The 25,178-nt window shown below is 38.5% G+C and overlaps 2 protein-coding genes across 2 annotated transcripts; one reads left to right on the forward strand and one right to left on the reverse strand.

Annotated features, from left to right (window-relative positions):
- Positions 1–572: 572 nt before the first annotated feature.
- On the reverse strand, positions 573–21,820 carry LOC110048736 (uncharacterized). Its single transcript, XM_089298098.1, has 15 exons — positions 21,685–21,820; positions 18,104–18,552; positions 16,365–16,412; positions 15,934–15,982; positions 15,385–15,429; positions 11,631–11,687; positions 10,832–10,953; positions 9,869–9,967; positions 6,321–6,581; positions 5,813–5,868; positions 4,605–5,684; positions 4,272–4,347; positions 4,116–4,150; positions 1,897–2,182; positions 573–993 (listed from the first exon to the last, which is right to left on the reverse strand). Exons 2-15 carry the CDS (start codon positions 18,545–18,547, stop codon positions 646–648), a joined length of 3,006 nt encoding a protein of 1,001 aa, XP_089154224.1. The 5' UTR covers positions 18,548–18,552; positions 21,685–21,820; the 3' UTR covers positions 573–645.
- Positions 21,821–21,844: 24 nt separating this feature from the next.
- LOC110048738 (transmembrane protein 70 homolog, mitochondrial-like) lies at positions 21,845–22,710 on the forward strand. The gene has a single exon (XM_020754512.2). It carries the CDS (start codon positions 21,929–21,931, stop codon positions 22,574–22,576), a length of 648 nt encoding a protein of 215 aa, XP_020610171.2. The 5' UTR covers positions 21,845–21,928; the 3' UTR covers positions 22,577–22,710.
- The last annotated feature ends 2,468 nt before the right edge of the window (positions 22,711–25,178 follow it).

The raw sequence follows: 25,178 nt of genomic DNA on the forward strand, positions 1-25,178 counted from the left end.
AGTTGTCTTTGTTGTTCGCAAATGTAATGAAGCACTGTCTATCGTGTGTGACAAAAATGACAAATGTTGACATCATCAGTGATACTACTTGCCCATTAATGGTGTTTAAAACAACTTAGTTAAATCGGTAAGTTCTCAGGAATTTACTTTCGCCACCCAAACACTGAGTGCTCAACGAACATCACATAAACATGGCTAAATATTGTGTACCTTTTGGGCACAATGCGATACCAAAACCGAGAACCCTGCTTGTGAGAAGTAAATTGTTCTCGTTCTGGACAGCGAGACTGAGGGACTGAAGTTCAAATACTCTGTGTAGCAAGCGTTCTGGTACGTATTTTAAACTTGGGACTTCTGACAGGTGTAGCGCGTGGGGAAATGTTGATCGACAAGTATATCAAATATTCGAGCGTGACTTGAAAATGGGAGAAAGGAAATCGATGGCAATCTTGCTAGCTAACTGCCTTCAATGCTTTCCACTTTTAAAGTGATTTTTGATTACAACGAAAAAACAGTTTGTTCGTCCCGCTTGTAGTTTCGCAATTTAGATAAAAATGACGATACACAGAAAGTGACGAATAACGGATTTTTACTATACATTCACGAGAAAGAAAAATCAATGTCAAAGTAGTAACTTTGGAATGGTTATTCAATTCGCGCTCGTTTTCTTGCTATGGCATCTTCCACAGCCTTCAGTTCACGGAGGAGTTCTTCTCTCCTCGAGGAAGTGTTTGCAGCATTTGATTTCCCAGCAGGCACTGCTTCCGCTTGTGAATCCATTGATCGTTTCTCGGGTTTAATCGTAGGTTGCGGCGTCACGGATGACGCAACCGCTACCTTCACGGCCTCTTGAGCGTCGGTGACTGGGGACGGATCACGTGGTCGCTTTTTTAAAGCTGACTGTTTGTCATTGCTACTGCTGGCTTCAGATCTGTACGGTGGAGAATGCTGGGAAGGTTTAGAGGAGTCCGTAGCCTCTGATCGCGCAACAGACTGCAATGAGAATAAACAAGCCTAGTTAACCTGTAATGTCTTGTCTTGAATAAAAGGAAAGAAACGTCCAACATATTCGGCTGGTAAGTGTGAAAATTAGAATTTACCACAAGTCGTGTTTTATTAGTGTGGGATTATTTTGAGAGAAACGCACATTTTCCTCTTACAAATCCTTGTTCAACGAGACGTGAGGCTTGAGTGTTTTGCACTCGTTGGTGTTCGTTAACTTCTGGCACTTAGATATCTTAGACGCGGTGGAAAGTGCGTGTCTGAAAACAATGTCTATACAAAATGGGTTAACAGGCCTACACCACTCCCACGGTTCCCGGCATTCGTACATTGTCTTTGAAAGTAAAAGAGAAACCGACCCTCGTCACTAAACTGGAAGGCCAGAATCAAACCGGCGGAAAAGAAAGGGGCCTAGGAACGAACATGTGTGGTCCCATGCAGCATACGGCATAGCGATGGAGTACACACAAACAGGCTTTCCTTTTGTTCCTCCGCCACCACGAAAAACAAAACAGAACGCCTAATGGCAAGTTTAAATCTAGTAACAACATCTGTTCTATTGGTGCGGTGTGAGCTGTAGCGAAACTGATCGCGCGATGTTGTCGGGAGTCTCGACAGCTGTATTTATCAACTTGAAGTTGATAAAGGATAATTAATTGCCATGGAGTGCTTGTCAAGCTAACATTTCGAACGTTAGGAAAATAGCCTCGCCGTTGTTCATTTGGATATTGCTTTCGGCAATGAGTTTGACCGCGGAAGTCTAAGACATTTCAAACTTGCTCCTCGAGATGGTTATATTATATTGTGACTTCTCAAGAACACTCAAAAAGTGCGAGAAGCAGGAGCCTGGGCCTCGTGCTTGCATGTGCATTTCTCTCGTGTTTTTCAAATTACCTTGTTCAAAGTTAGTTTAATATCTTTATGGCCAGTATATCTAATGTTGCCGCTTGTCAATGGCACATTCTGTGCTTGCTTGACTTGTTCAGTCTTAGGGGCTGCTCGGCGTGTTTTGGCTGGGTGCTCTTCTGATTCGCTTCCAGTATCACTGCTTGCACTTGCACTATCACTGGATGACGCACTAGATCCACGGCGGAACCCACCTCGCTCTCGTGTTGTACGTGGAGAACTGGGACGAGCTAGTGCATGCTCCATACTGTCAGCACTTGAAGAACGTTCTCGTCTGGAAAACAAATTTTACACACGTTTTTATGGCGTGCATTGCCGCGCTACAAACATACCTGTAATTTATACTTAAATGCATATACAGGGTGTTTTAAAAGTTCGTTCCGATTTGTTTTCTTCTGACGTTTCATTATTTATTTAACCTAACTCTTTAAAAATTAGGTATATTATTTTTTGCTTATTTTTCATTCGATCATTCAAATTGCTAGCAACCAGAATGCCCGCCTTTATTTTTTAATGACAATTTCTAAGGGCCTGGGCATAGAATGTACGAGTTCCTTTATCATGTCAAGAGTCACATTTTTCCATGCAAAGCGTAGTTGCCTTTTCAGCTCTTTCATCGTTTTGGAGGCTGGATCTTTGTACGTTGTCTCGTCAATGATACTCGAGATGTTCTCGATAGAATTGAGATCAGGAGAGTTCGCCATCCTTGGCTATAAAGTTTGGCAAATTCTTTTGACACCATGTTTGAGTTACCTTTGAAGTGTGAGCCGGTGCTCCATCCTGAACGAATGTTATCTCTTCCTCTCTATCGGACCACCTGCCACCTGATGCCTTGATTTTAACGGTTTCACTTCTTTCTCAAGGATTTGGTTGATGTAGAAATCAGAAGTTAAAGTTTGGCCTGTGGGCAGCATGTGTAACTTTGGGAGCCCACGACCCGTCTTTCCACCCCACACCATCACCGTCGCACTTTGCTTCACTTGGAAAGCTGGAGGAACATCACATTCCAGCGAGTCCCATACGATATCGTGTTTTTGGATTAGGATACTGGAAAAGATATCTAGGACACTCATCTGTAAATAAAAAAAATTGTCCCAATCTTCTACTGTCAGCTTCGCGTATTTCTTGGTGAATCTTAAACGGGCTTTCCTTTGCTTTTCGCTCAACTAAGGTCTTTTCTTTCGCTTGAAAGCCTTCCATCCTTTCCTAGTCATGTATCTCCACACCGTTATGCTTGAAACTTCGATATTTTTCTGCTGAAGATTCTTGGCAATCTTCCTTGTGGAATTGTTCCGTTTGTACATCGCTTTCTCGATTGATTTTCGAGCACAATTGGTCAAAACAGACGGTCGTCCGCTTCTTGGTTTGTCTTCGAATCACTCTCTTTTCGAACACTTGTTCATCCAACGTTCCGTCTTGTTAAAAAATTGAGCGATTTCTTTGACTGATCGTAATGTGGCTGCTGGACCTCTAGCATAAACAATGTCTGACTTCGTTTTCGTGACAAAGAAAACAGAAAGTTCAGGAAAAAATCAGAGAATAACAACAAATTCGGGAAAGGAACAACACATACAAAGGGCGCGAAAAAATGGCGGGAAAACGCGCGTGTGCACATTTGGCACGAAAATCGAAACAACGGCATCTAGCAGACAAAAAAAATTGCTGTTGTCAGCCATTTTAATAAATTCTCGTCCTCAATTTATTGAAATAGTTGTAACAAACAATTGATTTGTTTAAAAAATTACAACTTTAAATCGGAACGAACTTTTGAAACACGCTGTATATCATATTATTTACGTTTGCGTGTATAGATTTTTCATTATAACATTTAAGGGATTAGGTGACAGTATTTTAGGTAAATGTCGTTTTTCAACTTTACCCAAATGCAGTCCGTTTTAATCTTCTCCAGGTTTGCCCATCCGTGCCCCTTTCTGGCTTTTCTTTGTTGTTCTTCAAGTCAAGTCAAGCTTGTTGTGTATATACACTTAGCTTTTGTGAGGACAATCTCACCAGCTAGTTTTTTCACAGAAAGTAAAAAATTTGAAACTTCTTGAGTTTTTCTACAGTTATAGGCTGTTATTGTGTGATGTTTCAGTTAATTCTATGACCAGTTCATAAGCTCTTGAAATTGCTTAAACTTGTATGTTCTGGCCACTTAGTGATGATAATAGTACCCAATAGTAAGCGAACAACTATGAGTAACTTACGTTTTTGACTGGTTGGGTCGTCGTCGGTCTTCGTTCTGCAAATGGAAAAGACATGAAACTAAGGACAACGGTTTAGGTTTTTCTAAAATGACGCCAGTACTGGCTGCTGTTCAATACTCACCGACTGTGTTATCTGCAACGTACAAAGATACTCACCCTTGCTCGAGGTGATCGAGATCTTCTTCGCCTGTCAGGACTCCTTCCTCTTCGAGAATGATGTCCGCGCTCTCGACTACAAATGAACAACAAAAAAACACATCAAAGGAATCAAGACTACCACTCTACACCAGCCAGGCAAACTGACAGTATGTCATCTTCAACAGATCTCGGCATTGCCAAAGGTAAAAGCACAGATGAACATACAAAATAACGACGAATTTTCGCACCTAGATTAGAACGTATCACAAGAAAAAACGTCTGACTTGACAGTCAAGAGGGTTTCTCAATATGAGATCAGAAGCCCTATTACCCACTAAGCGGCAACCATACCTATAGGGATCTTGGAATGGCCGCACACCTGCTCGGCGGCCCCAGCTGGCCCCATGGGATTTTTGTATTCTATCTGCTCGGCCATACTCATAACGATTCCTCTTTTCCTTGATATTACGATTAGTCTCAACTGGTGGAGTTCGAGGCCCTGGTTCTGGTGAACCTTTGAGCTTAGTAGGACTTTTTTGCGTAGGTTTAGGCGATGGCGATTTTGACTTGTTTGATTGGGATTCGGACTCTGAAGAAACGTTAGAAGCTTGCGTGCCACCTCTCTCTTCATCGTCTTCATTGTGCACAGTCTTCACCTCTTTAACAGGACTGTTGCTACTTGTTGAGCTTGACCTATCGCTCCCTGAAGACCGAGAACCAGATCGGGAACGTGATTTTGACCGGGAGCCAGAGCGCGAACGTGATCGTGATCTGGAAGACGTTGGAGAAACTGAGCGAGACCGCGAGCGAGAAGCAGAGCGTGACGTGGAACGTGACTCTGATCCCGAGTGTGAGCGTGAGGAACGTGATGAGTCTGAGGAGGAGGATGAAGACCTGCTTCGTGAACTACGAGAAGAAACCGAGTGGCGTTTAGGAGATGTTGTTCTTTGCCAGGGATCTATCCATTCATCATTAGGAAGACGGGAACTTGAGATTCCTAGTGCTTTCGGCTTAGATTTGTCCTTTTCTTCAACTACCGTTTCTCTTAAATCCTCTCTCTTGTCACCTTCCTTTGCTGTTGTTGTTTCAGTATTTACATTCACTTCCTGACTCCTTTTCTTCCTTCCTTCATCCTTGTTCTCATCAATTGTGTCATTGTGTTGTTCCTTTAGAGCTGAAATTGTTTGCTCCTTGACTTCAACGTTTTTCTCTTGCGTAACTTCACTGTCGCTTTTCCCATCCCCAGCGGCTGGGATTTCTTTATCCTTTTCTTTCCCTTTGTCTTTCTTGTTTTTAACTTTCTCCTCTCCCGTCTTTTCCGTCTCTTTCGACGGCTTTTTCGTTCGTTCTTTTTCTCGTTCTTTGGTAATTTCTTTTGCCTTTTCCTTCTGTTTCTCTTTTTCACCGCCTCTTCGTCTACTTCGCCTGTCCCTGACACGAAAGATAACGCACATGATCAGTAAATAACACGGCACTGTTACACAGAGTACTAATCAAATTCAATGACAGTTCAAGTGAGATCTGCCGTGATCCAGACTGCGGGTCAATAGTTCTATTACCTTTCAGGTGAAGATGATGGAGTACGATAAGCTCTCTTTTTTCGTCTGTCACGATCCTAAAACATAAGCAAACAAATCAAAGATAGCAAGGGTAGCCATAAATACTGTGTCACAACAACAACAACAACAACAGCAATAACAGCAACAACAACAACAACAACAGCAACAACAGCAACAACAACAACAACAACAACAACTACAACAACTTTATTATGACTCGCATATTTACAATTTTACAGAAATATATACACATTAAGTTAAAAAAAAATAAAAGCTTGACAACAGCAACAGCACGAACCCGCAGGTAGCCTTAGGCTGATATAATATTACGTACCAAAATTCTGAAAGAAAGTTATACACACAAGAAACACTTTTATTCTTCCGCATCTCCATGTCTTACTATACTTGATAACATACAGTGGAAAACTATAGAAAGCTAGCGACCCCGAGAGCAATCAGAGAAAGCACGCAACAAATCACTATAATACTGTCTCGGTATTTGACTCACCCGATACTGGACAGGTGAGGAATCTCTCTTGTCTCTCCACCGTGACACGATATCTCCTCCTCTACGATGTCTGATGTCTTCTTCCTCTTGACCGAACATGACAGGCTCTTTTTCCAACCTGCTTCGTATCATCTCACGGCGTCTCATCAAATTTTCTTTGTCATTTTCATCTTCGTCTCCTTCAGCTGTGATGCCGAGGATCATACGCTTCTCCTCAAAATCAGCGTCTTCTTCCTTTCGCTTCTGGGCAGCTTTTTTAATCTGTACATATCAGAAATTCAAATCATTACGACTGAAAGGTACAAATCTGCGAATTACTGATAATGCAGGTATCCAAAAAAACGTTTCTTAAAAAAATAAATAAATAAATGACTGAGATAATTCCAAGACAACTACAGAAAATCGTGGTTATCGCTTAATTAAGCTCGGGGGAACGGGGGAGGGGGGACTCCCTAACAAAAAGGACGGGGGTGCTCGTCGGAAACTTTGAAAAGAACCCCTAGGAGGTACCAAGATCCTGTTTTGTGGGCGTGGCTTGAAATTGTTTTCACTCTTAAGAGGCACAGGCGTACGGGCACCTTCGGACTTGAGGGGACGGTGACCTTATTGCCCCCAGAAATTACACAATGTCTGAAAGCGTTAATGTTGTTCAAACACACTCAAATTGCAGTAAAAACAAAAACGTTCACAATTCTCGTGTTTAATGAAACTGTTATCGTTCCAAAAATAGTTATTTTGAAACCTCGCATACTCTATGACCTCCATCAACAGTCTAGTAAAATCAGAAACTTAGAAAAGAAACAGTTAATTCTTCCTCCTACGAAAAGTTCAAGAAAATTTTAAAACGGCTCTTTTTGGAGCCATTCAAAATGGCTCTTTTCAGAGCCAATACAAAAAGTCTTGGTCTTTGTTTGCTTTGATTCTTTTGTCATTGTTTTGTTGATGGAAATAATATCCCTCTCGTGGACTTCCATGATACACATTTAAACGACACATGGCTTTTCCAAAACAGAATAACTGGATCCTTATATCATTTGACCTTAACTCCGTTTTGACAAGGCAAACACCAGAGAAAGTGGCCTACAAGCCTGGGCTTGACTACCTTTTAGAATGTTTTCTCTCGTGTACTTCTGCCTAAATCATCAGCGTTTTGCTATCAGCTGCAGCAACCCCGCCCCCCCCCCCCCCCCACGCCCCCGCTCCCCGGTCAGTACGCCTACGCTAACAGGGGAACCAATTCTAAATCATAACACATTATCTCCTGTCCTATTGTTTTCACTTCAATACCCTAAAAGGTACTGCAAAGAGACCTTTTGAGGCTGAACACCTCGAGAGGTACCACTAGTGAGACAATCTCAGATAGTGCAGAGTACAATTGGTAGCTCTGGCACGTTAGTCCCTTAAGTATTACCCCTGCATGGTTCACTTCCGGTTGGTATTTACCTTGGTTTTCTGCTAGGGCTTTCCCCTTAGCAGTGTGTATGTTTCAAGGTTGTATTTTCATTCAAGGTCCCAAAATTACGTACAATTACTTTTTGTCACGACAGGTTTGAAATTTTACTCCAGTGTTTTACGATGATTTTTATTCATTTTAAATTCAATAAAGAGAAAAAGAGAATAGTACCACAAGGAGACCAAGGGGTTACTTGAAACAAATATATAGCTTTGCGATGTTCACACCTAACTGACGTAGATGGAACACGTTTTTCGTGGGGTACACAGGTACCTTTCCCACCTCACCCCCACCACTTCCTTGCCTCTAGCCTAATTAATTAATTGAAATTAATTAATTAAACAAACAAGAAAGTTTAGACCTTAGCGCCACAGTGCCTTACGTGCCTTGCACTAACTAGTGAGACAATCTCAGATAGTGCAGAAAGGAATTATATTGATAGCTCTGGCACGGCAGTCCAAAAAGTACTCCACCCCTGCTCAGTTCACTTCCGGTTGGTATTTATCTTGGTAGTCTGCTAGGGCTTTTCCCCTTAGCAGTGTGCATGTTTCATGATTGTAATTTCATTCAAGGTCCAAAAATTACTTACAATTACTGTTTGCCACGACAGTCTTTAAGTTCTACTCTAGTGTCTTACGTTGATTTTCGTTCATTTTAAATTCGATATTACGTTTAAGCAGCAAACGTGACAATTTAGGTTTTCACGCCAACTTTGTAACTTGATACCTTTGTTTTCCTCGCGAAGGTATGTAAAATGAAACCCTTGTTTTCTCCAAAACACACAAAAGATGTGCTTGTTTTTTCTTTCGTTGTTGGAGGTAAATGAAAGAAGGTTAAATATCTGATGAAGAAATGGAAGAGAAACGATTTTGTTTTACTCAAAACGTTTTTCAGCGATAAACAAGAACTCGTTTAATTATCAGATAGTCACGGAATACCACTTTCTTTTTCTGTTGCCACCTTTGTTGTTAACAATAAAACAATTCAAAATTAATACACAACGATATCGATTGATACAACTGAGAAGCGTTTCAACGAGAAGTATTGAAGGTAAACAGCGCTACTTGGCCGATATTAGATTCTGCATCGGTGGACGAGTCTCGTCAAAGACTGATTAAATTAATCTGCGCTTTCATTAGATGATACGGCGTCTGCAGCAATATTTGAGCATTTTCCTGTTTTCTTTCGTCACAAATTTACACTTTGAAGAGTATTAAAGCCATTAACTTGGGAACTTTTTGTTCTCTTTTACAGACGCAATTAAGGCAAGAAATAAAAAAAGCTGCTAAGGGGAAGCAATTAATAAGTTTCCCTTCTTTATTTGAACCCTAACAAACACACTATGGTAGTTTGAAAATTTTGAACCGACATTTGGGTAATTCTAAAAGATACGCAGCCACAGTAACGATTCAGTTTTGCTCTAAAGAGGGAGAAATGGCGCTACTTGAAAAAGATCTGCCGTCCTCGGTCACATCACATGACAATTATAACGAAAAACCGCGTTGCAAACATAGTGTATTACACTAACGATGCTAGAACGCATGCGTCTTATATGTTGGGTTCTACCATAAGGAAAACCACTCAACATTTGTGTGATCCCGCATGCAATGTATCCTCCGTCTAACATAGAGAAGACACGAACGCTAACTTATCTGCGCATGCGTATAGAGCAAATCGGTTTTGTTCTAGAGAGAATAGAACCACAAGGAGAGCAAGGGTTTTCTGAAACAAATATATAGCTTTGCGATGTTCATACTCAATCGGCGTAGGTGGAACATGTTTTACGTAGAGTACACAAGTACCTTTCCCACCCCACCCCCACCACTTCCTTGCCTCTAGACTAATTAATTAATTCAAATTAATTCATTAACAAACATTGAAGTTTACACCTCAGCGCCTTAGGGACTTAGTGCCTTAGTTCCATAGTTGCTTAGAGGATGACAGCCCCCCAAACCATCCCAGTAGCGCACGAAAAACTGCGTTTTTAGCCCCTAAAAGGTACGAGGAACACCCCTGTCCTTTTAAAAAGTTTTATAAGGGAGTTCCCCATGGCCAATACAAGATATATAGTAAGTTACTTAATGTTAGTACTTACTTCTCTTGCTAGTTTTAGTCCCCTCTCCCATGCTGTTTCTTTTTTGGGTGGGGCTATTGGCTCTGAGATGGGTTGTGTTCTATCAGCCATTTCATCATCCTGAAAACGAACGTGTAACAAAATTACCACAGCTGCATCTACATTAAGTGAATTTTAACCGGTACATCACCATGCAGATCATACCAAACATTGATTTTCGATCAGCTTTTAACCAGTCTTCCGTTAATCAGATCAGTGTCAAAATTACGCTTCTTGAAGTGTGGTATAGTGTTTTTTTTTGGACATGGTAACGATAAACAAAAAAGTTGCACAAACCAGATTGGATATAAAAAAGCTAATACCAATACCTTAAATTATGATCCATGGCAAGTGGAGTATCCAATTTTGGGTAAATTGCAAAAACATTTCAAACCACAGGTTTTGCATTATAATACTAAATACTAAATGACCAACTTTTCAAAAAAGTTATTGTGCGGTGCTACAAGGGTTGGAAAAACTCATTCTATACACATTTCGCCTTTAAAACACTTTGATCTAACATAAGTTTGCATTTTACCATTTTCCAACATTGAAAGGGGGAATGGGGGTGCTGACACATATTCTGTAGATATTACGGTTATTATTTCATGTTCTTGGGTTTTTGCAACACTATTTGTCCATGGTTGTAGGTTTGGTTCATGAAAAAAACTGTACCGAAACAACTTTATTTTTCTAAACCATTTATGTCCCAGTACACGACCAGCTCAGATAAGAAGCAAATCTTGTATCATATAACTTACTAGGATTTATAAGTTATCATTTGAAATTGTTTCAGTTCAAAAGTAATACAATTGACTAGTTTTGAAAGTTCTGCATGTACCGGTAGTCTGTGCCCACCCAGTCCAGTCAGGGATTTGACGTTAATTCAGATGTAACATGTAGGATACATTCCTGTCATATTCTTATGATAGACACAAAACATACCAATTGCCCAACATCCTGGTCTGGGAAGGATGGCATTATAGCCTCTGGATGGACAGGAGCGACTGGTACCTTGGGGAAGGGGCTGGGATACTGGCCAGGCTCAGGGAGCATTTGATATGCACCTGTTAATGTTAAATACATTGATTTATCTTGATCTGTACAAAGAACCCAAATACCACATGTAATCTGATTTACTAAATATTATATACCGGCTAACTCATAACAAACTGGGGAAAACTGACAAACAAAATCTCGTTGAAGAATTTCCAAACCTAGTTCAGTACTTGTACTGAGTACAAACTTGAGGAAATTACCAAAAATATACAAATGAAAAAAGAACACAACAAGCAGTTTCCACTTTTACTAGCAATAACAATAGGAATACGAACTGTCATTCATGTGTTCAAAAGTCTTTCACTAAAAATTAAATTAATGGTTGTATTATTTCTTGATTAGTTTTAACATTCGGTTTGACAAACTCAAAACCAGCCATCACAATAACGAAATTTCAGCTTTTTGACAAACTTACTTGTGCAAATTAATTCCAAATATTTGAACTAGAAACCGTATGATTACCTATACTAATTATTAATTAATTAATTAATTAATTAATTAATGTTCAAACTTTTGATACATGGTGCTCATTCAGGGTATTTTAATCAAGAAATTAAAACGTGTTACTTTTTCTTTGACAAAATTAAGGCTGAGGAAAGATGTACACAAAAGCTTTCAATTTTTACATAGACCTGTATAAACTACTGTTATTCAGTTAACTTTTTCTTTAAATTTACCACTGTACCTTTGTCATTAAGTCCTGGATGTAGAAACCTACAAGACATACCCCATGTACAACCACCTGAGCAAAGAAAGATAAAGATATAAAAAGCTACGGTCAATTCCAGATCAACAAAGTCCTTAAAATTCACAACGGTTGCTAGTGAAGGGAGGAGGGCCATCAACATCAAATTTCCATAGTAAAAATACTGAAAGGAAAACAAACAAGCAAATTATATTGCTGCACAGTAAGTCACAACTTGATCTGCATTATACAGTGTATGCTGCTGGTAGTGTACTTATCTTTAGCCTGTGACTATAGAGCCTCTATTTCCTTTCATGCAGAAAAAGTTATATCTGTGAAACTGTGCTCCAGTATCCCGCTGTTTTCTCCAAACTTCAGATACCAAGCTCTAATCAGTTGCTTCACAATGAGCCTCATTAAAAGTCAACTCTGCCTGGCTATCAACATGAGATGCTCCAGATAGTTTCTGGGGAGTTTTGTGGTATACATTCAGCATGATTTTCATTAAATTATCAAGTCCAATTGCGTGTTCAGTTTTATGCCCATTGCAAGTAGAATGACAGAAATACTGTTGAAGGTCTGGCAGTAGAAAAAGGTAACTGATAGGAATGGGGGCACTTTCAGACTTAGGGGGATGGTAACCTTCTTGTCCGAAAAAATTACACAATAACAAAATGCGTGAGAATTGAAATCCGGATAAATTGTAGCAAAAACAAAAATGTTCACAATTTTATTCTCACACCTAATAAAACTACTATAATTCCAAAAATAACTATTTTGAAACCTTGCATAATCTGATGATCTTTATTGAGAGCCCAGTAAAATCAGAAATCTATAAAAGAAAAAGTTATTTCTTCCTTGCACAGAAACCACTGGTCACAAAAAACAAAATGATTGGTCTTTGTTTGCTTTGATTCTTTAATCATCGTTTTGTTGATGGCAAATTGAGAATGGAAATGATATCCGCATCGTGGATTTCCATGATACACATTTAACTGATATGCGGCTTTTACAACACAAAATACCTGGATCCCTCATATCATTTCACTTACGATAAACATGGAGCGATCCTGTATAACAAGGCTGAGGTGTTCAGCTGGCCAATCACAAATCCCAACGGATGACCAATGCTCCCATTTGATTGGCTTATTCACTCAGGTCTAATTTTAGAGTGTTGCCAAAAAATTCTGGAGAGCAACGGGTGTAATTTTGTTTTATTTTACCAGTGGGCAATGCCTTTTGAACTAAATGAATGATAGCTTCAGGAGAAGAGTTTACAAAAAAACTGACCTTTTTTTATTTCAACTTCATAATTTTGTTCCAATCGTATGAATTTGAACTGTTCACTCAAATTAATAAAATGCTGTGTCTAGTTCTTTTGCCAGAGTGTCTTTGCTCCTTCGAGGATTAATGCAGTTGAGAAATAAGTTTGGAAACTAAAACTTGTAAAAAAAAGATACAAGTGGACTGTGAAGGTAATATATTATATCTACGGTAATATGGTTATTCTTCAGCCAGTTATCTAAAAGAGATTCCATAAGGTGAACATTGGCTGCTGTTGTACTCTTGCTGCTAAAATTCAGTCGGCCTTTTACGAACTCAAGTTTTTCTTGCATTCAGCCATGAGTCTTCCTTCTCCTTTGTAACATAAAAATCTCACCTTGCCATTTTTCAAGTTCTCTTGTTTCTTTGTAGTACTTTTTTTTTCCAATTTCTTTGCTATGAATGCTATAGAACAGTTTGAGGAATAACTCATTGTTCAATTTGCATTTTGTTTGCACCATCATAATGTTCATAAATCTGAATAATTTTGAATACCCCACCAAAATCCGTCTGTGTTCACAGGCTAACCAAAATCACCTCTAACGAGATTTGTTTTCGTTCTCGGCATGCTGAGATAAATGGAAAAAGATAGCTCATTGATCACAGTTATCAGCTTTGTTATTTTAGTTACTGGCGAAATTTGAATGTTCCGTGACGTGCAGAAGATAATTCATTGTTTTTGTTGTTCCAAAGGCATCTTCTAAAGAGTTAATATAAGTTTTATTTTCACTGTATTTTTATTATTCACCTTATATCATTCTACATAAATGACTCCATTGTTTTAACGAAAAAAAAAAAAAAAACGCTATTTCTTCACGACTTCCATGTAACGCGACCATTATTTCGGCTTTCCACCGTTGCACAAAAAAGCCAACAAAGTGCTTCAAAGGTGGCGTGTCCTTGCCTTTTATAGGATTGCTCCGTGTTTAAAGCCCATTTTGGGAAGGCGAACGCCAGAAAAAGCAGCCTACAAGCTTTGAAACCATTTTGAACGTTTTCTTCCAAGTACTGTTGGTCAAACATTTTCACAGGGGGTCTACAGCCACTGGGTCAATTGCCCATTTAGGTAAACAGATGGTGAAATCCACCAGTCCAAACACATAACCTACAATGTACTAGCCCAAGGCTATCAGAAATATCTTCCTTTACATGCAGTAGCAAGGTTATGATATTCAGATAATTTACACCAATTAATACTCTTCTTATTTGCAGTACATGTAGTCATGCAACATTTCTCTTGATTAAAGCTATTTCTCCTGGGTAAATGTCTCGCTGATAGTGAGCATTGCAGACAGTTAAAGGACATTTGTGCTAATTGTTTCTGTGCATCCTTACTGTGCACGCAATTTCACATGCCATGTCATGCATGAGAGCATGTGCTAAGTAATAAAATGAACAATGATAGGGCAGATGGCTATTGCTATGGCTTTGCCTGGATCTAACGATCTTGGACGGTCGGTGACCCCTACTTTTCTTTGCAGAAACAGATTTTATTTACAATTATCTCCACATTGTCCAAAAATGAACAAAAAATCAATGTGGGAAGTTAAAAAAATTTCAAGATTTCTGTCCATGGGACATCGAGTCCTGCCATCTTGCGGCTGCAAGGTGCGTGAAACTACGGTCGCTAACTGCGAACTTGTTCTTGAAGGAACCTCACCAGTTGACTAAATTCACTTAATAGGTCCACTTAAACAATATTTGGCTGAGAACAATTCACTTCAAAGATGCAATATTTGCAATATTTTTGGGCTTACAGACACTGTGGCCTTATTCCCTAATAAAGCCCGATTTTTTTTTCAGATTTAGGGTGTTCTTCCAGGCATGTTCTCTCCAAAACCAAGTTGGTGAACCCCCAGTTTTTTACATTTCTGACATAACTAACTCATCATCTTACAGTGGTAAAAGTCTCGGAAAAAAAAATCAATGTTAGAAAATTTTTGTGCGAACGTCCGTAAATGTATATCACATCTGTGAACATAACTTGACAAGACTTTATGCAGCATCGCAGAAAACTTTGCTTCAGGTCCAAAAATTGCATTGCAAAATCCATGGTTAATAGAGAGGAATGGTTATGAAACTTGACAAAGTTCTTTGTTGTATGTTTTTGTTCTCTTTTTTTAGCCTTGACCGTGCAGAAAACACAATGGTTGTTTACTACTGACTGAGGAACTAATCAACAGAAACGTGTTGGTTACATAGTTCATGCATAGTGAATGAGCGCAAAACAAAAGATTGTGCACAGTTGTGGACGTTCCAACATAAATCTTGGCATCTTTGTTTGCTCCTTTGATGTTTGCTGGGCTTCATAACCATTCTCCTCTATTGACTATGCAAAATCCAAGAGAAGCTGCAATACACATCAAGGATTTCTTTAGTCTACACACTACAACACTTGCTGTCACTCATCTAAATCACTTCATTAACTTACCATAAGTAAAATATCTGCAGATCTTTCTCCTTAAATTTAGAGCACCTAACAAATACATTATACACAGGTTCATGTTAGTCATAAGGATTGCAGGAAAAAGGATCCTCTCCTTACACATGAAATAAAAAAAGAAATGACACCCCAAAAAGTATGGTTTTTGAGTAGTTTCCTTTCACCCAAAATAAGGAACAGATTCGACTGAATTTGGTATGATTGTCAATGAAACTCAGGAAAATCTGTTTTTCTCCAAAACAGTTTAATTCCAGTAAATTCAAATTTCACTGAGTTCAAAGTGTTGTCTTTGTGTGGATGGTTAATTTTTTTTATACAAGGCTAATCTCCAGGAGGAATTTAGATGACTAATGCTCATAACATGCATAACTTCTTCCATTGTTTGAAGGCAATTACAATGAAACCTGCTCAAACAAGTAACACAAACATTACTTTACATTTAGTTGCAGAGGAGAGAGGACTAAATAACAGTAAACTATCTTTTTGTGAGACCCCGCAATTCTAATGTTCCTGCAGTACACTTTCCATAAAAGATACCTGTTGAGTCTCCATCATCAATAACCTCTCCTTCTTCTGGGCCATCAGCCTAAAAAATAAAATGCACCAGATCAAACAAACACAGTTAAGCATTTCTATTTGAACATGTGGTCTGTTGGCAAAGTTCAACTTCCAGCAACTTCAGCTACTGTAAATGTATACCAGTATGTTGATTTGTTTTTATAATAATTATGTAACCTGAACCGAGGAATCCATTGTAGAATTCATCAGGCTTCACCTCACATCTCACAAATGCAGCCTTATATTCAGTGTTCAACAGTGTATGTTTCAACTTGGTAGGACACAGTTGTGGCAGCATTTATATGTATGCCTCTGGTTAAACTTTCTCTACGATTGTAACTGGAACTGTTTAATCAATCGAAGTTGATTGACTGATAGATCAATTAACAATCTTCAGAACTAAATTTTACCTCACTAATTGAATCTTGCTTTCCTTGAGGTTTTTTCTCTGCATTATCCTGAACACAATTCAACAAGATTCCATTAATTGAGTGGTTTTCACTTGAGTGTGGAAAGTAATTTCCATTGGTATTATTTTGCAATACTCAACTAAAAGATTGGGTGAAGGAACTCTGCCACTTTGTCATCTAATCAGAAGTAAAACCAAATCAGTCATACCATGTTTCCACATCGGACTGATGTCTTCACTAACTTGTAGCTGAACATACCTCTCTACACATGTCCACTGGAAAACACATGTGTAGGGAGCTTGGAATGTTACTTTTAACAGCAACTGGTCCCAAATTAATCTCTGTATCCTTACAAATGTCTTGACTTCCATCTCCGAAAGATTTGGCCACCATTTTTGAGCAAATAAACATTTCACCGACGGCAATCACCATTACGGTGGCTTGCATACTAATTTGCTCCCTTTACAAAACCCTCCTGAGGGGGGAGGGGGGATATGACGAAAAGAGCTGAAAAATGATGGCTGGAAATAGGGTAATTTTCTCAGCTTCTGGTGTGCCAAATTTGCTGGAAATAGGTTCAAACCAGTTTTTTTTTCTGTTTGTTTTTTCTTCGGGTCACTCATGATCCCATATTATGACATGTGCCGGAAGTAATTACGTCATCAGAGATTTCACAACGGCTACGACTGATGGTGCAATAATACAGTTTGTGTTGATCAAGTGATGTGGTGTCTACAGTAGTCAAGGACTGCTTTGGAATGTGCACTGCATTGCGACTGTAGTGCTAAGAAAACAGTTTAATTTTAAAAGCATGGTTATAAGATCTGAAAGATCTTCTTGTTTTTCATAATTATGTTGCCTTATAAATTGTTCATTTGAGCATGCCCTATGGCACAATTTGGATGCCCACTTTTCAAATCCTGGCTAGAAGCCTGCTTCGTAGCTAATAATACAGAACATAGCATTTGTAAATTATCACTGGAAGAAGCTGTATTTCGTTTTGTCTATCTAGGAAATGCCAAGTTCTGTATTATTAGCTACATATATTATTGACAAATTATTTAGGCATCTTGAAAGATAAGTTTTCATTGAAAGATATTCTTGCTAAAATTGAATCAAAAGGACTAGGAGTGTTATCAATATTTACGCTGAAATAACTTCCCAAAAATGAAAATAGCAGCCGAACAGGCGAGTGATAGATGATTTGTACTCCCCTAACACTTTTCACACTTGCATTTGGCGAGCGGGCGAGTGCTAATTTCCAACACTGCACTTCCTGTATTTTCACTTTCTACTAATTTTATACCAGTGCTGTTTTAATGCCTGGAAACAAACTGTCAATCAATAAATGAACTCAACTGTGAAAAATCAGTATTGCAGAGTATGCTGACAAGATCGCACAGCCAGATCTTTTGTTTCTATGGTCCGAATGTTTGCTATGCAGGCTACATAACACATACTCGGGTAGAGGTAAATGTCTTACATTTTCAATCATTTACATATTAAATTCTTGTACCATCTTGATACAATCACTGCTTGCCTTAGAAAATGATATTAGAATCATCAAAAACAGACTATAATTTTTACACATGTTTCACTGTATGTTGCAGGAAACCTTTAATGACAAGATAATAGACATAAAAAGCCCGCTAAGACTGAATTTTGGACAAATCTAAATCCAAGACTTAATAACAGGATTTTATCAATTGAAATATATTAGTTCATCATGTGAAATATACCTTAGTATCTTCATCTGAGAGGATTTCTCCTTCTTCACCTTCTTCGTCTTGTTCAGGTTCTGCCAGCTCACCTTCCTCCTTATCATCACCCTCCATGTCGTTTTTAACTCCATTTCTATCTTCTTGTGCTGTCACTAATTCTCCCTCATCTTCCTCGTAATCAAGTTCCCCCTCCTCTTCTTCTTCAAATATACCAGCCTTGTTGTGCACATTTGCTGTTAAATGAATGCTTGCAGTTGAAGCTGTCCACTCAGTTTTAACACCTCCAGGGTCTAATGCTATATCTTGAACCCTTTCAACCAAAGTACAATCCTTTACATCTGAAATAGAAGTAGAGCCCTCTGCTGGAACAAGATAGGATCTTTCCTCCATGGTGTTTGACAGTAATACACTTTCGAGAGTGTTATCACCTTTGACTGACTCATGACTGTGTTTGGGGTCCATTGGATCTACATAAGTAATAACAAATTGAATAAATATATGTCATTCACAGTGGTGGATCCAGACCTTGAGCTAAGAGGAACCGGGGGGGGGGGGGGGGTGTTTTGCTTGCCCAACTGGCTTTTCTTCCTCCTGTGATTTCTTCTTATTTTAGCCAATGAAAATAAGGGGGGGGGGGGGGGCAGGTTGCTTCAAAGTACAAACCAAAAGCAAAATTTGAAGGGCTACTACATTGTAAACAATTTCCAATATAGACACCAAGGGCACAAGGAAAAGTGTCTCGATATAATATCTCGACATAATATATCAAACACAAAAGACCAGGTCTGACAGCATTTCCAGACACCAAGAAGAGTTGTCGATATGATGCACAGCGCAGTATTTTTGACAAACTTCTATCTGTACATCACCTTAAAATGCCTTTCTCGCTGTCTGATTTTAGCTACATGTACCACAGTTTCATGACCTCTAGTGATCATGGTGTTCAGCAGCATAAATTTCTGTAGGAGGTGATGCTTTTGGCATCAAATAAAATGCTTTATGGCCATGTGATAAAAACCGCAATCATATTCTCCCCTTTCTTTCTGTTTTGATTGCAAGGCTCTGAATGCTCACTTCTGTCAACTCCAAATATGCAGGGGAACCCTGTCACTCTGAACCCTCACCACAGAATTTATTAAAACTTGGCAAAAATTTGTATCTTATCATGCTGATCACAATTATTTGATAAACCATATGGGAATCACTGGACTCATTTGTGAGTCATAAGCCCTTAAAGCTAAAATTAAGGGTGTTTTCATAGGTTGTTCTGTTGCTTTACTAACCAATTATGCCATGAAGATAACCACAACTTGTGACCAATGATTGAGCATTTTTGTGATGCCAATATTGTAACAACACTTCATTAAGAGTCAGGTAGTATTGTCTGTCAAAATATACCCGGGGTAGTCACTCAATAAAAATTGATATCGGAAAACCACTTGATAACTTGATAATAATCGATAAATTGAATTCAAGTGTTATCGATGACATTGGTCACTCGATAAAACTTGATACTAACATGCTTGCTAGGTTCAAAATTATCAATTTTATTGATTTTATCGGATTTATTGATCGACTTTGTTCATTAGTTTACGCTTTAAAAAAACTGTATCCATAATTTGACACCGCGTTTGATTGTGACTTTTTAATTGTGGATTTCGTAGATGTACACTACTGATTTCTTTCACTTATCCATCGTTTTTTCCTTTCACTATACTTTTTATATTATTTTGCTGTGAAGTTCATCATTTACATTGTTTTACTAGTTTATACTGAACAGTTTCAAAGTTGTTAAGTAATATGGTTTTTGCTGGAACAAACATTTCGCTAAGCTGTATTCTGGAAACTATTCAAAACACTGAAACCTAGTTGGTTCAAGTGATCTAATTGAAAGGCAGGATAAGTTTATTTAGGTAGAGCACTTTTAGTAGTTTCGTTCATGTTCCATTAGTGTTAAAAACAAAAGTGGAATTGCAATTTTTTCGACGTTCCTGATTCTTAGAACCAAAAATCATTTCCTTCAACCCAGTCCAACATTCTACCCCTGATTTCTTGAACTACCCAATTTTTGAAACCAACTCTTGTTTCCCTCCGAGGTTCGCATAATCGAGATTCCACTGTATGAATGGGATGACAGTAAATATCATTACCATTCTCTGTACATTGAATTTTTATCTTTCAGTATTGAAATACTGTTTTTTATGAGACTAAGAAAAGTCGTAGCAAATTTTATTGATAATTGTGTAAGGAAGTTGTTATTGGTGGTTTTTGCGAACTTGTTTACATTTGTTGGTTTTGTTTCAATAAATTTTAAGATAAGCTAAAATCAATAACTTCGATATTTATCGATAAAATTGATAGTACTAAGCGCAAAATCAATAATTATCGATTACTCACAACGAATCCTGTTATTGATTTTTATCAATTTTCTGTATCATTGACTAAGTTTTATCAATTTTCATTAAATCCATTTTGAAATCACTGGTTATTCTTACAATCTGATTGGCTTTCAGTAGAGCAATTTATTCACTAATCGCACTATTTTTTGCTCTAAATCGCATCTTTTTCTCAGCCAATGAGAATGGGACAGTAAAACAAAACAACCAATCAGATATCAAGGTTATTTTAAAGTAATCAATAAAATTTCAGGAAAATGAAAGGCAAAAAGCCATTGTGTGGAGAATTTTGCAACTCCTATTGCCTAAACTTTGAGTCCTAGGCCAAGGTCACAAAATTGAAGTAGGCTGTTTTCGTTCTGACTTCAGAACTGCTTGTTTCTTTGTCATGTTCGAATGAGTTTTCGTCACGACATAGTTTTGCATACTAAATGAGACGTAAAGGCGTTTTCGGTTCCGCTTTTTTTAATAAACCAGCTACTGGAACAGTACATCAAAAATCTAAAATTTAAGGCGATAAAATTGTGCGATTTGCAAATGGCTCTAATTAAGTGGCAAATGAACTTTGTGTCGTGCAATTTTGGTCTGATATTGTACTTGTGATTTCAAATCTAACTTGTGCTGCGCACTTGTTCAATTTTGAAATCACACGTATGATTTCAGACCAAATTGCACTCCACTCAGTTCAATTACCATTATTTATCAAATGTTATCGATTATCGATTTTATTGAGTGACTTCCCCGGGAAATATGGCTGCTGAAAAGTGCTGGAAACTGTTGCCAGCCACATTAAAATGTGAGGTTGTTTAAATCCCTATCACTAATAGTATCATTTATCGTATGATCTTGTGTGTTCTAGAAATTGGCATTTGTCGGGGTCACACACAGATTAAAGCGAATGACTTGAACAAGGTAACTCTGTAATTATACCACGCTGAACATGATTGTGATGATCTTAAACTAGAAAATAGAAGTCAGCTAACAGACATTGCCTGAAACACCGATATCTCGGCTTAACATTTATATAGCCAACATTCCTTAAAACCACAATCCCCTGACTTAAAGAGCGAACAGTCAATAATTACCACAATATATATAGAAAATAATGTCATCGAGAAAAAACAAAATGTAAAGTCGATTATGAAGGTGATAAATTTGAGTTTCATTTCAGGTGATACGGGCTATAATCAAATCATAACTTACCAATGTTAACCACAAATGGATGTGAAACAAAACTGTCCGACAGCTAACACCAAAACATACTTCGATTTTCTCTTCTTATCTCAGGGAAGGAAATTTGTGTAGTCCTCAATTCAATTATGGCGGACGAAGTTCTGATATTCTTTTCTCTCACTGGCTAAAACAGCGTCATGTGATAGTTTTGCAACATGTCAGCGGTGTTCAATCTGCACGTGTCTGAAAGACGAAGTCCAGGAAAGTCAAAAAGATGTGGCGGGTATTAGGAGGAAACTGGCTTTTCAAGCAAAGATCTTTGCAAGCAATCCAATGGATAAAACTATGTAGTGCGACGAGAGCTCCTCAGGATGCGTTATTCAAGAGTTCTACTCTCTTCAATTTGCATTTCCGGTGCATGTCCGCAGAATCTGATGGATATGTTGGCAAGTGGAAAACTGTGTACGAAGGGCCGCTTTCCAGATCAGTGAAACTTGTAAAGATGCTTTCTCTAACCACAGCAGCAACAACGTTTGTTGGTACTCCATTACTGATATTCTTTGGTAAACATGCAGCTTCTCTACCTGTGAAGGTCACTTTAGTGACGTTTTTGTGCTCGATTGGAGGAGGTTCAACCCTTCTGCTTCACTTTCTCTCCTTGCCCTATGTGCATAAAATGGATTTTAATCCAGAGGAAAAAGTGTTTGCAGTAGAGACTTTGTCTTTATTCGCCTTAAGAAAAAGAACCGAGTTCTCAGTAGACGACATTACTGTCTATGTGGAGGACAAGGCTTTCTCTACTTTTGAAGCTCGTGGAGTAAAATATTTCATTCACAAGGAGCTTGTAGAGGCTCAGCAATTCTTGCACTTTATCGAAAAGTGGAAGAAAGGAGAAGCGACAGATTTTAAGAAGCCATCGTGAAAGGTTCTGCGGTTTGTCAGTGTACCAATCATTTTTCTGTAAACCAGAGAATGTAAGGAAGCTCGCGATTATCTTTCGCAATGCCAAATGATGAGACGGTTGATGTTTCCAGCAATAAATACAAAATTCCCGAGTGTTTAGTTTCTTGCAGTCTTGGGTGCGCAAACACTGAATATTTATGAGTTGGAAAATCACAGTTTTGTTTCCAGAGCCCTCGTTGATCAATAGAAGCAGAGATTCTAGTAACGATGTGAAGTATCGTACGTAAAATAGGTTTACATGTAAAAGGTGGCGTTAATACTTGAGCTGAAGTCCCTAATGGTCTATTTTACTGCATTGCTTTTTGAGTCGAAAACATCTTCACCCTAAGGAAATCCATTAAAATGACAACCCTAAAGAAATAGATGCGAAATTGGCTAACCTGATATCAATTAGAAATGGGCTTACCCCTCAAGAATTCCGTGTCAACATTTCTAGATTTCACAACCGAAAAATTCGAGTTCTTTTTGCTCATATTTTCCCTTAAAAATTCCTGTATTTCTGACCCAAGACTTTTTTGCCCCTTCCCTGGAGAATTCCCTTGTTCCTCAACAAGGGAGGGGTGGTAGTCTCCTTCGCAGCTGTTATTAGGGTCGCCATGTAACGTTGCAACGTTGCGTGACGACCCTAATAATGGCTGCAAAGGAGACTGAGGCGGGGGGGGGGGGGGGGTGGTGCATACATTAAATGCAGTAGACCAATGTGTGCCTACTGCTGTACCTCAAGTCAGTTTTTTGCATCTGTGCTGTTGTTGGTAATTTCTTATTTTCTTGTGCATCTATATCATAATCTTGTGTCTTAGGTATCCCCATTATCCCACCCTTAATTTATATGCCTTCCCACAAGGACATCAAATTCCTGTATGATTTCTACAAAAATACAAAGTACGCTGTGAAAGTCCTGCACGAATCACAAAATGAATCATTTCTTGAATAATGATATTATCAGTAGCAGTGCTCACACAAGGAAAGAATTCTCTTCACTTAGTTTGACTTTGAAAATAAGAATCAAACTGCTGCCCATATGCAGAAGAAAGAAACAGGCTCTTTAACCCATTGACGCCTGTCCCGGCCATAACCAGCTGTGATGAGCATTGGCTTTTGTTCCACTTCCGACGTCATTAGGTTTGACCAAAATTGACATCACTTACACTCAAGCTCTGCAGGAGGAAACAAGCTTTCCAATAATACCCAGATCAGAAACTGAGCCTGAAATATGCATGAAAATGCTCAGAAATTTGAGTGAAAAACTTGGCGCAAAATTACCCTCAACTACACTTGGCTACTCCGTGGTTAGAATTTCCCATCTTGATAATGCTTTCTCGGAAACTCTTGAACTGGAGGCAAGCCCAGAAAAAGGTCAACAACTGAAGCAAAAAGATAAGAAGGAAAGGCAAAAAAAAAAAAAAAAAAATTAAAGGTCACTTTCTCATTCAAAAATTCTCCAAATTTTTATTTCTGCACATGCCAGAGCAAAAATGTCATAAAATGTGATGCTAGTGGAAAGAAGTGCATGCTGCCATGTTGCAAGTTCATTTTTGAGTTGATTGGAGCTAGTTGGGCTCATATCCAGGCTGAAAATGTCCAAAATGTCCGAAAAAATGCATTTTTGCTAAGGAGCTCCAGGTGTGTATGGGTTAATAGAGAATTGCAGATTTGCATGTTGTCGTCATTTGACTACAACTACCAGAATTCCTTTCGTTTTTTCCCTTGTTATTTAAATTTTGAATTCCCAGTGGGGTTTAAAAAACAATTGCCTTAATTAACATAAGAAACAGAAAAACTGAAGGATTCTGGTAGTTGTGGTCAAATGACGCCATCATGCAAATCGCCTATTGGGGAAAAACAGCTGGAGGGAGACTCTGACCTTTCTTCTTCTCTTTTTCTCTTGGTTAGAGAGAAGAATATTGGCCTTACTGCTTGTAGTTCAGCAAAACTATTCTAACACTATTCCCCGTAATGTTAGAGAATAAAACTTGATATGACAGACACCTCCCCAGGCCTCCTCTACTTAAGTGTAAAGCATGTTTATCTCCAAACAAAAGCTATTTCATTCTCCATTGTTTTTCAAAAAGCAAGAAGCTCAAGAGCTGTAAACTGGGTCTGACACCTTGGCCACTATATAAAGCAAAACTGCATGAAAAGCATGGCAGATCCTGGGGGTGGGGGGGAGGGGGACTCTGATATAAAAATTTCATTGGAAATTTTCAAAACAACACTTAAGAGGTACCAAGATCCTATTTCGTGGGCGTGGCTTGAAATGTTTTCTTACCCCTAAGAAGTACCAATTCCAAAACAACATATTAACTGACAAGTTCATAATTTTATAATATTTTGTTTAAGATGATTGCTTTAAATACTTTCTACTTGTAAAGTTATTTATCAGATATGACAAATATCTCTCACCAAAATTTTTGGCTCAATACCCTAAAAGGTACTGCCAAAGCTCCCACTGTGGACCTCATGAGGCTGAACAGCCTAAGAGCTACCAAATCCACTTCTTTTTAACCCCTAAAAGGTATGACGGCTACCCGCTTCCTTTTGATGTGGGAGTCCTCCCCTCC

This window comes from Orbicella faveolata, unplaced genomic scaffold, assembly GCF_042242905.1.
Source record: "Orbicella faveolata isolate gen_17 unplaced genomic scaffold, um_ofav_v1 contig_3, whole genome shotgun sequence".
NCBI lineage: Eukaryota > Metazoa > Cnidaria > Anthozoa > Scleractinia > Merulinidae > Orbicella > Orbicella faveolata.